The sequence below is a fragment of the Rattus norvegicus genome, chromosome 3 (genome assembly GCF_036323735.1).
Source record: "Rattus norvegicus strain BN/NHsdMcwi chromosome 3, GRCr8, whole genome shotgun sequence".
Taxonomy (NCBI): domain Eukaryota; kingdom Metazoa; phylum Chordata; class Mammalia; order Rodentia; family Muridae; genus Rattus; species Rattus norvegicus.
Genome location: NC_086021.1, coordinates 111,407,700 through 111,424,410, shown reverse-complemented (window position 1 = coordinate 111,424,410; position 16,711 = coordinate 111,407,700). Strand labels below are relative to the sequence as shown.

The 16,711-nt window shown below is 43.8% G+C and overlaps 1 protein-coding gene and 1 non-coding gene across 2 annotated transcripts in view; both read right to left on the bottom strand.

The window, feature by feature from the left end:
- The window catches only part of Cstf3 (cleavage stimulation factor subunit 3), a 71,249-nt gene extending 68,129 nt beyond the window's left edge, over positions 1–3,120 (bottom strand). The window contains exon 1 of the mRNA NM_001077672.1: positions 2,957–3,120. Within this exon, the coding sequence (NP_001071140.1) occupies positions 2,957–2,983 (27 nt within the window). The 5' untranslated portion in view covers positions 2,984–3,120. The remainder of the gene's footprint in view (positions 1–2,956) is intronic.
- An 11,828-nt stretch (positions 3,121–14,948) lies between these two features.
- On the bottom strand, positions 14,949–15,078 carry LOC120102051 (small nucleolar RNA SNORA17). The gene has a single exon (XR_005503086.1). It is a non-coding gene; the product is annotated as a small nucleolar RNA SNORA17 (small nucleolar RNA).
- Positions 15,079–16,711: the final 1,633 nt, after the last annotated feature.

Sequence of the window (16,711 nt, the reverse complement as noted above, 5' to 3'; positions counted from 1 at the left end):
GACAACATAGGTGAGGAGAAGGTATAGACAAATAGAAAGACTTTATTAGATAAGCAAATATAGAAATACAAAATTCAGTGTTTTACCTAGATTTTATTTTGATGTTTGGTTGGTTTTTGTTTTGTCTTCTTTTTGTGACAAAGTCTTTTATAGCTCAGATTGCCTTTAAACTTAGTATACAGCCAACAATGACTCCAAACTTGTGATCCTCTGGCCTCTAACTCCAGAGTGCTGGTATTACAGGTCTTTTGCCACAAAGCCTGACTTAATTAGTGCTTAGGGTCTACTCCAGGTTGGATTCCAGAGCCTTGCGCATGCTACACAAGCACCTTTACTAACTGATCACATCCTCAGCCCTATAAATCACATTCTTGATGCAACTGACAATTCTGAGTATGGATATGTTAGAAACACATCATCAAGCCAAGTGCACTGGAAAGAACCTATGATCCCAGTACTTGGGAAGTAGAAGTTCAAGGTCATTATCAGCCACAAACTGAGCCAGTCTGCCCTCAAACTTGTACAAGACCCTATCATAAAAAAAAATAACACAGAAGCCAGGAGGGGTTCCTTTAATCTCAGCACTCTGGAAGCAGAAGCAGGCAGATCTCTGTGAGTTGGAGGTCAGCCTGATCTATCAATGGAGTTCCAGGACAGCCAGAAATGTTACACAATTAATGTCATTACATAAGAGAATGTTGAAATAGTTTGGAATGAAGTTTGATATGTCAACTTTCAAAGAAATGCGTTATGGAGAAAAAAATATATCAATAGTCAATAGTAGAGCTTGCCTAATATGAGCAAGATCCTACCTTTAAAGCCACAGCACTGCCATACACAAGAAATATGTATATGAACACATACATGCAATACCACATATATACGACAAACCCTGTAACCATTGTTGGATTTGGTGAAAATTATAATGGGTGTTCATGAGTTTTTCCTTCAACTTTTTTTTGTTATAAACTGTGTAATAAAATTCAAAGGCGGAATACCTGTTACAGGTGCTGAGGCTGAAAGATTGCATCTAAGGCCTGCCTGAGTCACAGAGTAACTAAATCTTACAAAGGCTATTGTGGTGGTGTACCATCTTTCCTCCTAAAAGTGGTGGTGTACCATCTTTCCTTCTAGATGTGGTGGTGTACCATCTTTCCTTCTAGATGTGGTGGTGTACCATCTTTCCTCCTAGATGTGGTGGTGTACCATCTTTCCTCCTAGATGTGGTGGTGTACCATCTTTCCTCCTAGATGTGGTGGTGTACCATCTTTCCTCCTAGATGTGGTGGTGTACCATCTTTCCTCCTAGATGTGGTGGTGTACCATCTTTCCTCCTAGCACTCAGCAAGGCAGAGGTGGGTGACCTCCATGAATTCGAAGACAGCCTGGTCTATGTAGCATAGCAAGTTCCATGCCAGCCAGGACTACATAGTGACAACTGTCAAAATAAAAGGGGTTTGGAGAATGAAGGTTTATAAGGTCTCATCACAGTTGTTTTCATAGAAATATGGCACACTGTGTTGTGATTAAGGCTTTGAACTCAGCGGTTGAGTACTTCCCAGCATGCACAAGGTCCCGAGGTTCAATTTCTACCTGGGGTGGAATAGTATGACCAAAACAAAAACTAAAACCCACACAGTTCTAAAACAAAACCACGGCAATATTTTTGTCTTTACAAATTTATGTAAAACAGTGAATTCCAGACACATCCAAAGAAACCTCAACACCACTCCTTCCTTTCAGAAAATAAAAATGCCAGCCCTGGAAGAGCAGAGTAAAAGAAACAGTTTTAGTAAGTAAAATAATTCAAAGACATTGCATTCGTGGGCACCCTAACATTAGATAAAATACAAAAGCACTGCCAAGACTTCCCAAAGTAATTAAGTTCTAATTTACCTACACTTCATTAACATACAGTCCTATTTTACCTCATCCATCAACCTCCAATAATTTTTACTTTATAAGGTGGGGATTTGGGGAAAAAAGAAAAGGAAAAAAAATACAAGTGTATTCCGTTACTATAGCAATAGGAAATTTAGAACTTTGTAGGACCACCTTTCTTTTAGAACTAAATATACTAGGATCAAGATCAAAACACACATCTTTCATAGTCATTTTTGTTTTTTACAATAAAAAGCAAACACTAGCCTACAAAATTTAGGATATAAAAGAGCAAAAGAACCCAACATGAAGATGCACGCCAGTATTCCCAGATAACCCTAGCACTAGAGGCCAAGGAAGCAAGCCTGTCAGAAGGTCCTGCCTAGTCAGGGCTACTCAGTAAAACCCTATCCAAAATAAACAAACAAGCAGTAAAAGGGTGAGATCTCATATCTAAAAATCCAATTTGTAAAATACTTAGATATCATTCATATCTACCATCCAAACAGATGGTACCTACAGTGACTAAAGCACATTTCCAGTTTTCAATTTACCAAATTCTGCAATGTTTGCGTGCTCGTAAAAGCAAAAACAACGTTTTCCTTGACGAGAGAGAAAGAAAGCAAAATTCCACCAAAGCTCGGAAGAGCCATGCTCTACTTCTGGACTGCTACTTTTAACCTTCGCTCTCTCGGGGGCCGAATTTTCCAGATTGGTTTAGTTTTTATTTCTGGGGACAGCAGACTGGGGCGCAGAGGAGAGAAATATTGCCAACGCAGATATACGTTAAAATAATCCGGTACTACCGGAACACTAAAATGGTATGAAATAAACCGTCCCGACCGAAGAAAGTGCAACGAACAGGGCGAAGCAACGTCTCAGCTATTGTCTAAGTCAAATACTTCGTGTGAACGCCACAGAAAAGTCAAAATCTGGGAGACCTCAGGAGCTGTGCTTCCGACCCCGGGATTCACTAGATCCCCAGGGCCCTTCCTCACGCGAACAGGGCTGGAGTGTTCGCACCCACAGGCCAGAGAGAGAAGTCGCCACGAGGCCCCACCGCTCCCGTTCCTCACCTGCTCCGCGGCTGCGTCTCCTGACATGGCCTCAGAGGATTACAACGTACACACGGGCCGGCAATGGGAAGCTAGAAAGGAAAATTTTAAACTAAAAACAACCCCACCAAAACCAGTAACGCTACCCCTTGTCCCTCGGAGCCAGAGCCGCCGCAAAAATCGCCACCGCCCACTCAGATATGAATTAAAATGGCTGCGCCCCAGCCGGCTGAGGGGGTGTGAGTCGCTTCCGTATTCACTTCCGGGACAATGGGCGGGGCTGAGGCTCAACTCCCGGATTATTGGAGGTGCACAAGCGCAGAGCGATCCCAGGGGGCGGGCTCAGCGCGTGAGCTAACGTCACGGCCCGGAACTGATGACGCCGCTGTCCAGATTTCTGAGGACGGCCGGAAAGATCCAGCCGATTGGCCTGGGAGCTCCCGCGCTTCTTGGAATTTAATTACTGAGTTGCAGAGCCAGGCTCCTCCCCGTTGAAGCCTGACTGCCAATCCGCTCAGTACAGGCAAACTGACCATTTTAGGGAACAGCGTTGAGAGCTAGTGAATACCTCTCGTGTTTAGGGGATAAGGAGTCTACTAAGGCATTCTGTACACTTTCTTTTCTTGGGGGTGAGAGGAACAAATCTAGTTCGTATTAACTTTTGCTGTCACCGTTCACTACCAGACCCGGGATTTTAGTTTAGCGTCTCACTATGGTTTCTTGTCTGCAAAATTGCGGTGATAGTACGGATAGTACGAAATGTTGCTTTGTACCCAGACTTCTCACCTCACTAGAGTAACCTGGGCAATTTGCATTCTCTCTGTCTCTGTTTCCTTACCTAAAGATAAGAATAACAACAGCAGCTGAGATTTAATTAAAAAAAAAAAAAAAAAAAAAAAAAACCCTCTCTTTTGGCTTAGGCCTTAAATCACAGCACCCTGGGGACAGAGGCAGGGTGGATCTCTGTGAGTTCGAGTCCTGTAAGGCTCCAGGACGACAAGGGCCTATGAACTTTCTATTTCACCTTTTAAGCAAACAGTCGCGTGAATCACATGTACATATATTAGGAGTCACTGCAACATTTGATAATGGAGGTCTGAATATTTCAGAAGTCTTTTACAATGGAGAGTCAATTTTTTAAACTGTTGCTGATGTAACTGACTTATAAAAATATCCACAATGAGTCAGGGTGGTTCGAAGAATGGAGGTGCTTGCTGTGATGTCCTAAAAGCCTGAGTTTGATCCTACTAGCATTCGATGAGTTGACAGGATAGAACTGACTCCAGAAAGTTGTTCTTTAACCTCCACACATGCACTATGGCATGTAAACTTCTGCACTCACAAACGCATAGACATACACAAGATAAATATATAACTCTAAAGATATCCACGAAATTAAGCCCAAAAAGTGCAGAATATAAAATAGCTTATGTATGTATATATGTGTGCATCTGTGTGCGTATTCATCAAAACATCTAGAGGATGCTGTTAATGCCACAGATACAAGCAGAAAGACCACTAACCCAAATCATGACCAAATTAATTAAAACAAGCTTTTTTAAAATCCATGCACACAGGCTGTCTCTAAGGGCTGGGTTCGAGAGATCAGCCTTGGATGTGGGGAAGATACACCATTTTATAGTCCAGGAGTAGAAGATTGCCAAATGGAGGATTTTGCAGGCAAATTGGGGAGGCTACGGAAGCCGAACATAAGCATAACAAGTTGTTCATTACAATCTGAAGCAAAGCCATGCTTGCAAGGTGATTGGAACAAGGTGGTCGGAGCAACAGGTGATCACAATATACTTTTGAAATAAAGGTGTGGCTGCAAGGTGATCAGAACAACACCCTGAAACAAAGGTGTGGCTGCTGTTTCCTGGAATAGGCCGTATAGAACCATTAGTAGTTAGGATGATAGGTGAGGCATAGCCCAATCCTTGAGAAACAGAGATTCAGTCATAAGCAGGAGTGGTCTGTCTTTACTATAAGATGGCTTTCAAGTCTAAAATGGAGGCAGGCTGGTTCATGTTATTTCTATGTATTGTGTTGCATGTTTTTCGGGGGAGTTGGCTTTTGTTGTTGTTTCATGTTTTGGTTTGTTGTTGTTTTGGTTTTGGTTTTGGTTTTGAGACTGTCCCTGCGTAGTCCAGGTTGGCCTCAAACTCAGAGAGATCTACCGACCTCTGCTTCCCAAGTGCTAGGAATAAAGGCCTGTGCCTCCCCCACCCATTAGGCTTTGTCTATTTTAATTTTTTACATTATTTGTTTTTGTGTGTTCAATGTACATGTATGTACACATGTGCCTCAGCTCAAGAATAGAAGCCAACCCATGGAAATCTGATCTCTCCTTTCAATATAAATGTCCCTGGGATGAAACTCAGGTCGCCAGGCTTGATGGCAGTCACCTCTACCTGTTGAGTCCTCCTGGCCTTCATATTTGTTTTTGAGACAAGAAACTCATGCAGCTTGACCTCATCATTCTTCTGAGTCCCCTTGTAGAATAATGGGGCTATCAGCATACCACTATACCTGTTAGATCACAAGATGCTCTTACCAGAGGACAAGAACACATTATTCCTCATTTCCTATCTAGTACCTTCATTGATCTGCTAAACTCAGAGACCTTTCCCCTATAAAGTCTACATAAATAAGGTATTTCCTACAGGTTGCTGCTGGATGCAGATATTTAAGGCTCCTCAATGAAATTGGTCAGCATTATTAAAAAACCTGACTACCTGAAATCCATCTCTGTATATTTGTAGAGAACCTAAAAAAGATATTATTGGATACAGTTTCCAAAGCTGAGCACAGTAGTGCAAACCTTTAGTCCTGGCATTTAAGAGCAGAGTTAGAGCCAGGATGAACATGCCTTTCATCCAAGAACTCAGAAAGCAAAGGCAGGTGGATCTCTGAGTTCCACCTGGTCTACAGAGCAAGCTCCAAGACAGCCAGAAACTACACAGTGGAACCAACTCCTTCAAGTGGTCTTCTGACCTCCACATTTGAGCCGTGGCACATACGCAGCCACCAACTCACCAGATGCTCACAATAGATATCTAGATGGATAGAAAGATAGACAGACATAGAGAGACAGACCTGCCACTTCAGGAGATTAATGTTTTTGACATGTTTGCTTTATATGCGTGTATTTACAGATATCTGGTGTTTTTCTTTCTTTGCTTTGTTTTGCTTGTTGGCTTTTTGAGACAAGGTCTCACTATGTAGCTTTGGGTGGTGTAGTGCAAGACTATCCTTCAAGCCAACCTGCTACCACCTGGGCCTGAACCTTTATCTGAGTATCCACCCACTCCCCCCAAAATGTTGAATGAAACAGTTGAGATGTAATTCTGCCCTAATTGTATGTAGCCTGTGGATCTTGAGAGAGGGATTAGAGGATACAGGAAGGGAAATGGCTCCATCTGTGTAGCCATCATCCCTGACAGGTACAGCCTTTCCAGTGTGAGTGCTTTAGATTTACCCATGTGATTCTCCTTAACCCTGTCCCATTGCACCTCAGGCAAACCTAATAAATTCATTGGTCCCTACCTGGTGAACTTTGGTGGAGTTGTCCTCAGTTTATTATTGGGGCCCTAAGAGGAGGGGTACACAGTGTTTCTGTCTCGCCCTTGGAAGGAATTTAAGCAGTGTTAATCTCAAATTTGTGAGGATCCTCCTGCCTCTGCATGCTGCTTCATGAGGCAGTTTGTGGGTTGTTTTGGTTGGTTGGTTGGTTAAAAGTAAACTATAATCATCTCCTAAATGAATCAGTTTGTGTTTTCTGAGAATAAGGACTTTCCCTTCATATTCAAAAGACAACAGTCTTATCCAAAAAATGGTCATATCCAAGAAAGCTTACAATTATTTCCTGATATTAATTATGATCTAGCTCACATCCACATTTTCACATCTCTTTCAACTGTGTGATTTTGGAGGATATGTGCTGAATCAAGCCCACCATCTTCCGAGCAAAAGCCACTGAGCTACATCCTCAAACCCCAACATGTGTTTAAGGGAGGTTTCTTTCTATAAATCAGTATTCAACCAAGTTTCAGGAATTGTGTTCAATTTTATTTCCTTCATTTTAGAAAATATTCACCTATTGGATTTTTGAGACAGGATCTCTCTTTGTAGCCCTGACTGTTCTGTTCTGGAACTCACTCTGTAGACCAGGCTGGCCTGGAATTCACAGAGACCCACCTACCTCTGCCTTCCCAGTGCTAGGTTTAAAAGTATGAAATTCGCCCATGTGGTTTAAAAGGAATGAAATTTCTTAACTTTACAGATCCCTAGAAAAGATTGCCTACGACAGGGTTTCTATTGCTGTGATGAAACCATATACTAAAAAGCAAGGTGAGGAGGAAAGGGTTTATTTGGTTTACACTTCTGGATCACTGTTTGTCATCAAAGGAAGTCAGGACAGGAACTCAGACAGGGTCTAGACTTTAAGGCAAGAGCTGATGCAGAGGCCATGGAGGAATGCTGCTTACTGGCTTCCTCCCCTACTTTCTTATAGAACCTAAGACCATCAGCCCAGGGGTGGCCCACCCATGGTGGGCTGGGCCCTCCCATCAATTACTAAGAATATACAAAACCATCGCATATCCTGTCTTCCTTCCTTCCTTTCTTTCTTTCTTTCTTTCTTTCTTTCTTTCTTTCTTTCTTTCTCTTCTTCTTTCTCCTCCTTCTCCTCTTCTTCTTTTTTAAGTCTTTCAAGGCAGGGTTTCTCCATGTAGCCCTGGCCATCCTAGAACTCATCTCTGTAGACCAGAACTAGTCCTCAAACTCAGAGATCTGCCTGCCTCTAGCTCCCAAGTGCTGGAATTAAAGGTGAGTGCCTCCATCACCGGCAGAAAGGACCTTAAACATCTCTATGGTGAGACAATGTCTTCTGGACCCATATTTACTTCTTGAAGTGTTTAGAATTGGTTGTAGGCATCTCTTATGTAAAATATTTCCTGTGTCAGTGAAGCTACACTACAGCCCCACATTTATTTTAATAACTATGCCACTAATATTGACTCAGCACCCACAAGTCCTGATTTAATTAAAGTGTAGCTGTTAAAAAAAATTGTAGAACTCATGGAGCTGACCCAAAGGAGATCTGAGATTTTGGGGGTCAGCCTGGAATACATAGTGAAAACTTTTGGGGAAGGAAGGCAGAGAACAGAAAGAAAAAAGCACTTGTAATGGTTCTGTGAATCCCCAAGATGGCAGCAAATGCAATTTACAGTTAATGATTAAACTGGTGGCAAACCCATTGACATATCTATTTATTTCTATGTCTATATCTTTATGTCTATATCTGTATATCTGTCTGTCTGTCTGTCTGCTTATCTATCCCAAATTCACTTGGAACCTAGCATTGTGGTACCAATTACAATCTCAGCACAAGGGGTGCAGAAGGGTCAGAAATCCAAGGTCAGCCTTGGCTACAGGCAAGGCCAGCATGAGATATATGAGAGTTTGTCAAGAAGAAGAAGAAGAAGAAGAAGAAGAAGAAGAAGAAGAAGAAGAAGAAGAAGAAGAAGAAGAAGAAGAGGAGGAGGAGGAGGAGGAGGAGGAGGAGGAGGAGGAGGAGGAGGAGGAGGAGGAGGAGGAGGAGGAGGAGAGGAGGAGGAGGAGGAGGAGGAGGAGGAAGAGGAGGAGGAGGAGGAGGAGGAAGAAGAAGAGGAGGAGGAGGAGGGGGAGGAGGAGGAGGAGGAGGAAGAGGAGGAGGCAAACGAAGAAAATTTATTAGAAATTTTAATCAGAATTCTAAAGTCATTGCTGGCTTGATGATAAGCTTGGTGTCTGGTGTAGCAGTACAGAGTTACTCAGCTGGTGTTACTTCTAAGTTAAAATACCTGGTTAACTGGAGGCAGTGGCATACACTAGTCCCAGCACTAGGGAGGCAGAAGCAGGGGGATCTTCATAAGTTTGAGGCCAGCCTGATGTACATAGAGAGACCCTGTCTCAAAACAACAACAGCAACTACAAAAACAGAAAGAAAAGAAAAGAAACAAAAACAAGCAAGCAAGTAAACAAACCAAAAAACCCTAGTTACACTTGATCGGCATAGGCGAGTATATATCACATTTGCTACAAATACTTGCTCTAAATATACCGGGTAGGGCCAACCTCTGTACCCATGCAGCTGTATTCTTTCCATCTCTGTCTTCTTTTTATACTTTGATTTATTTTAGAGAAATGCTTGACAGGCACATAAGTTCAGCTATGTAGAGGGATGGGTGAATATTTCAAAAGCTTGTGTAAGAGGGACACAGATATATCAGGGATTTTATTTTTAAAGTATGTGTAGCACTTTCAAGAAACAAATTCTCAATATACTGATAGAACTGTCTAGAGTGACTGTTGCCTAATCTTGACTCAGAATGCTGACTGAACACATTTTTCAAATCTGAAATTTAATCTGACTTTCTTACTTGAATTTAAAATATCTTAAATTTAAGATAGTTTAAAAACACCAAGGTATTCTATTCTATTTATTTATAAAAGATTTATTTATTTAGACTATGAGTCTCACTATGTAGCCTCACTGGCTGGCCTGGAACTCCCTCTATAGACCAGGATATCCTAGAATTCACAACAATCTACCTACCTCTGCCTCCTGAGTACTGTGATTAAAGGTGTGGGCAGCAGGGATTTTTTTGTTTTTCATTTTGTTTAGCATGTCTGACTGTTTTGCTTGCATGTACTATGTGCACTGTGTGTATTTGGTACTTGAGGAGGCCAGAAGAGGGCACTGGATCCTCAGAAACTACTGTCATCAAGAATTATGAACTGCTGTGTGGATGCTGGGAATTAAACTGGATTCTTGCAATCAGGGCCAGCTGTGGTGGCACAAGCCTGTAATCAAAGGATTTAGGAGATTGGTGTAGGAGAATAGAGAGGTTGAGGATAAAATAAAATAAAACAGAGCTTGAGGCTGCCTGAACAACAGAGAAAGATGCAGTCTCAACTACCCCCCACCCCACGCACACACACAAAAGAAAAAAATCAGACTAGGGGTACAATTCAGAGCTGGAGTGCTTGTCTAGCATATGAAAGATTCTGGGCTCAAAACCCTAGAAGAACAACATTACAATAAACTGAGCAAGAAAACAAAAATCATCATTTCACTATTTCAAAAAACTATTTTCATTCACCCTGGACCTTGAGGAAGCAGGTGCAGTCTCAACATGAGGAAGGACCCCAGCAAGTTCCTGAACCTCTACAAACCTCAACCAACCACACCACTGGTGCCAAGCGCCATGCATCTATCCAGAGGAGGGTCGACAAGACTGATAATGTCACAGGAAGGTTTAATGGTCACACTAAAACCTGGGCTATCTGTGGAGTCATTTTGCCAGAAGGGTGAGTCAGATGATTCTAGTCTCTGGCTGGCTGAGGCTGATGGCATCTAAAGGAACCTAGGAGTCAGCACAGAACAGATCCAGTCACCAAATTCTGAGCACAAAGGAGATTTATTACCCTGGAGGGACAAGCAGGATAGAGTGGGGAGGGGATTTGCCTCTGAATCAGACAAAGACAGCAGAAGGTGCTTTTGTAGGAGTGGGTTTTAGGGGGAAAAGGGAAGTATATACTAGGGTCAGTGGGGAAGTCTTGACTGGACAGGTTAACTAATGTAGCCGAATAATGAATTTTGATTTCTGGACCCTGGTGTTTTGATAATTGGACCCTAGACTTTTGGTCAGGCATAAGGAAGTGGCCAAATAAGGGACTAGATCTTGGGGGCTGGCTAAATCTAATGGCTTAGCAAGGAAGAGGGAAAAGAGGAGGGCAGGCCCTACCAGCGCAATGTTTGCAATATTTGGGCTCATTAGAGAACCCTTCAGCATCTCTCAGAGAACTTCCGGCCAGAGGAAAATGGAGAATATTTGTTATAAGTAAACATGAGAAACCAACCCAATAAACAAACAAAACCACCTATTTTTAGGCCTGCCTGGTTCATACAGCAAGGACCAGGGGAAGGAAGGAAGGAAGGAAGGAAGGAAGGAAGGAAGGAAGGAAGGAAGGAAGGAAGGAGAGGGAGGGAGGGAAGGAGGGAGGGAAGGAGGGAGGGAGGGAGGAAGGGAGGGAGGGAGGAAGGAAGGAGAGGGAGGGAGGACATTTTTTATTTTCCACGATCTTTTTTCATATTTAATCCTATGCATACTTCTCCTACTGTAATACACCTTAGACAATGATTACGTAGAGAGTTATTTGTAGTTTTAAAAGATATGAGGTCTCTGGTGCCGAAGACATCACACACCTTTGTTGCAAGATGTAGAGAAAGGAGGCTGGGATGACGCTGGATGCTTCCTCCCTGCTGGCGAGCTTTTGTGGTTTCAGGATGTGCTATGCAGGTTGCTGGGAGAAAAACAGATGGCAGCAATAGTCTGAGGCAACCGCAAACCCTGCAAAGTGCAACTGTATGCAACTGTGTTTTGTTCTCTCATCTCTATTTCCTCACTTCTGATGTGAGCCTGGCCTAATGATTCATTTAAAATAGAAGTAAGTTTGTTGTTCGATTTGTTTGTATGTTTAAGTGTGTGTGTGTGTGTGTGTGTGTGTGTGTGTGTGTGTGTGTGTGTGTACAGGAGCCATGTAGAAGTCACCAGGCTTGGTGCAAGGTGCAAGAGTCCTTACGGATACTAACCTTGCTGGCTTTTTTTACTATTCTGAGACAGGGATCTCATTTAGTCCAGAATAGCCTTAAACAAGATATGTAGTTGACACTGACCTCGGATTCCCAATCCTCTTGCCCCTCCCTTCCAAAAGCTGAGGCCCCACCACATGCTGCTTAGAGGTGATTTTCAAAGCAGACTTTACTAACTCTGAAAAGTCCTTGGTGGGTTTTAAACGTAAGGAATCTCTTAGGACTTTTCTTTGATAAGCTTCATTGTTGTCCTGTGTCAAGCAAACTGTACAAAGGAAGTATTCATTTTCTGGGAGGAAAGATATTATCTACAATCTCCATAAATTTACAACTTTAAAAAATGCATGCCTGTTTTCAGCACATGCAGTCTGACCAACAAAGAGCTCTCACATAAGGATGTGTGCCTCAGAATCCCGGGGTGATGCTACTTGCCAGCCTCTCCCCACTATCATACTGCTGATGTGACTTTCATCCAAAGACACTTCTACATCCCTGGTGCGAAGCCTCACATACTTAAACTTCCGGATGGTCAGTATTTACCAGCTTTAGCACACAGAGGCTGGAATGTCCTCTCCTGGCACAAGGACTTCTACTGGAGTCTAGAGAGAATAAAGTGTCTTCATAATTTGGTGACTAACAGAAAATACTTGTGGAAAGGGGTGAAAAGCAAGTTCCGAGAAGTATAAGCCTATTACCCCTGGTTCGGTTCCTTGGAACTCATTTTTAGTGAGGTCATACTTTTTGTTCCAATTGGGGCTCATTTATCTCTGCTGGCTTCCTTAATTATAGCATGGACCACACTGGCCAACTGTTTAACAAATATCTTTTCTTGAGCAAAAGGGAACCTAAAAGAAGAATTCTGAGGGCTGAGGAAAAGGCTCTGTTGGTAGAGAGACTGCACGAAGCCCTGGACTCCATCCCCAGTACCACTAAAACTGATCAGGTATAGTGACACATATCTCCAATCCTAGCACTGGGGAGGTAAAGGCAAGACCATCAAAAGTTCAAGGATATTCTGAGCTTCCTAGAGAATTCAAGACCAGTTTGAGCTGTATAAGAACCCAAACCAGGGCTGGAGAGATGGCTCAGAGGTTAAGAGCACTGGCTGCTCTCCCAGAGGTCCTGAGTTCAATTCCCAGCAATCACATGGTGGCTCACAACCATCTGTAATGAGATCTGATGCCCTCTTCTGGTGTGTCTGAAGACAGCTACAGTGTACTTATATATAATAATGAATAAATCTAAAAAGAGAGAGAGAGAAAGAGAGAACCCAAATCAAAACCAAACAAACACAAACTATATAAATCCACTGCTATAATTAGAAACACACACACACACACACACACACACACACACTCACAAACGAGAGCAACAACAACAAAACCAATTATTTAATTGACATTGAACTGGAAGAGATTTTTTTTCTTCTTCATTTAAAGACAGTTTTCATTACTACGTTCCTCTGGCAGGACTGGACTGTAACTAGTTATATAAACCAGACTGGCCTCACATCCACAGAAATCTGCCTACTTCTGCCTCCTGAACCCGAGATTAAAGATGGACATCACCACACCTAGCTAGTAACACTTTCATCTAGATACTAGTTAGGAGTTTATATGAAGACACTGCCCATATTACACAATGGTTCTAGATGAACATTTAACCAATCTGCCTTAATGGTGGGAAGTCCCCAAATTTATTTAATAGTGTCTGGATCAATATTCAAGTACAGCACCTTATTTATTTATTTATTTTTTACTTTTTATTAGTTCTTTGCGAATTTCACTTCACGCACCCCAATTTCATACATCTCCCTCTCCCCTTATAATCACCCTCCGCTCTTGTAACCTCTCCTTCAATGGAGAAAAAAACCCGCATCGTTGAAGCTATAGTATGTCCCGCAGTATACACTTTTGTCTACACGTCTTTGCTTGCAAATGTTCACTACAAAGACTCACTGGTCTGGTTCAAGGCCTCTGGCTTCTGCTATTCTAGCAATACTTACTGGAGCAATTCCTTACTGGAACACCTCTTAGATATCCTGTTGTTGCCCTGTATCATGGCGATCCTGTAGTTTTGGAACTGTAGGACTGGCCCCTTCATGTATTCCAACATTTCATCGATAGGGTAGATGTCGGGGTGGGCCAATTCAAATCCCTGATGTGGGCCTGAGAGGAACTGAGTGGTCAGCTTACCAGCCCTCCTGCTCGCACTCCCTCAGGGCTGGCTCACTGGTGCCCCTACCACCAGGGTTAGGTCTACTCTGCTGCCTAGGTAAGGGTTAGGGCCCATTCTCCTGAGTGCTACAGCTGGTGAGGGGCAGGGACAGCTCTCATGCCTGATGGGCCAGCTCCCTCATGACACCCAGGTGAGGAGTGGGGCAAGTACTGCACGGCTCTCAGACATCAACATGTCCTCAGGCTGCAGCCCAGACCAGGGACATCTGCCTGGGCTTTGGTGGTAACAGACCCTAGCTGCTACAGGGCCACAGACCCAGACGTGGCCCCTGGTGACACCACAGGTCAGGACCCCTCTGTGGTCCCAGGTGCTATCACCTGCTACTAACAGCAGGTTGTTCTTCACTACCCTCAAGTCTCCAGTTCTGTCTCTCTCTTTATTGCAGGGGGAGGTGTTGTTTCCCTACTCAGTCCTTGATTTGGTCAACAAAGAAGGCAGAATTGCTGGGTAAAAGGGAAAAGGTGGGGCTTCTGCCTACCAGGAGGAGGAAGAGCAGACACACAGAAAGAGGAGGGAGCTTTTCAGCCAGGCTTTGGACTGAGAGGCACAAACGACCATGTAAGATCTTGGGATAGCTAGAACGGGTTGCGGAGGCCAGCTGATATAAACCAGCTGCTATAGGTTAGCTGATAAATTAGGCAGGGGATTCTGTGCCCAGCAACTGTGCTATCTGGATAGTTCTAAAATAATAAAGTTGTCTATTGTTTTTCTTCTGAGGAACTAAGGTGGGCAGGAGAAAGAGAGAAGAGGGGTGGCTGATAGCTCTTGGCAAAGCTAGCCTGGAGGAAAAGGTAGGTAGCTGGCTGGTGGAGTGTGGGCTGGTGGGAGGATGACCTTAGAGTTAAGCTAGGAGCACGCCCAGGGCAAAGGAGGAAGTGTGCTTCTTAAAATTATTTGCAACATACATCCTTCTGTTTCTCTTTCTTTTCACTTCTTCACCACTGACTTGATCCTCTTAGTGGCGCCCGGGTTCTCTGAGTGTGTGGGGTCATCTCAGGAGTGGTTTCAAGAGAGTAATGGCCTGCGGGTGCATTACGGCACCAGGAAGGGGTCATTTAGGCTATGGTCTGCCCCACCCACACCTAATGCCTGTGTGGTACTGGACTGCTGGTCATCTCAGGCTAACTTTTTTTAGGGGGCGTTAGGCTATTAATTATTCAGATGTTCACAGGTCAGAACGCTGAGCATAGACATATCCTCTGTCTTTTCAGCCACCGACTGACACACGTGACACAGCAGCCACACCTGCAATGCCTCTAAGGGCAGGTAAGTACAGCTTTCTTAAATGAAAGGCCTGTGTCTGGGGCTATAGCTCAGTGAATAAGGCCCTGTACTCAAAACCTGGTATATCACATACACACACACACACACACACACACACACACACTCACACTCACACACACACTCACACACACGCACTCTCACACACTCACACACACACTCACACACACACTCACACACACACTCACACACACACTCACACTCACACTCACTCACATACACTCACACACATACACCACACACACACACTCACACACACTCACACACACTCACACACACACTCACACACACACTCACACTCACACTCACTCACACACACTCACACACATACACCACACACACACACACTCACACTCACACACACACTCACACACACTCACACACATACACCACACACACTCACACACACTCACACACACACTCACACACACTCACACACATACACCACACACACACTCACACACTCACACTCACACACACACTCACACACACTCACACACATACACCACACACACACACTCACACACACTCACACACACACACTCTCACACACACTCACACACCACACACCACACACACACTCACACACACTCACACACACTCACACACACACACTCACACACACTCACACACATACACCACACACACACTCACACACACACTCACACACACACTCACACATACACACTCACACACACTAGATTTTATGTAAAAATCTGGACACATGAGTTTCAAATAAAAACCATTTCCAACAACAAACAAACTAACAACCACCACCACCATCACCATCATCACCACCACCACCACCACCACCATCACCAACACCACCACCACCACCACCACCACCACCACCACCACCACCACCATCACCACCACCACCACCATCACCACCATCACCAACCACCACCACCACCATCACCACCATCACCAACCACCACCACCACCACCACCACCACCACCATCATCACCACCACCCACTACCACCACCATCACCACCACCACCACCACCATCACCACCACCACCACCATCACCACCACCACCACCACCACCACCACCATCATCACCACCACCCACTACCACCACCATCACCACCACCACCACCACCACCACAACAACAACAAACCAATCAAGACTGACCTAATTTGGCTCAGGTGAAAAGACCCAGGGCGCCACGTCCTTTTTCCTTCAATCACCTTCAACTTTACTCCTTTGGCTCCCTTGGTCACATGACTCCCTTGGTCACATGATTTCTCATAAAATAGTCTAGTGCTATCTGTGTACCAGAAAGGGTGCGATACACTCCTTAGCATCTGACTAGGGATTACAATCACATTAACATGAGGATTGATGAGTATTGCCCAAAGATAATCTAAAATACGGACTTTTAGTAAAAATAACTCTGCAGTGACCAGATTACAGAATACCTAGAAACTTAGAAAAGCATTTTTTGGAGGGTGTTTCCAGAGAAGGTTGGCACATGGGCCTGAGAGGACTGGAAGGTACATCTTCAATGTGGCTGGGCACTGTCCAGTAGGCTAGGAGTGGGAGAGAACAAATATAGGTTGTGGTGGTTTGAATAAAATGGTCCCATAGGCTCATGGGGTGTGTTACTATAGAA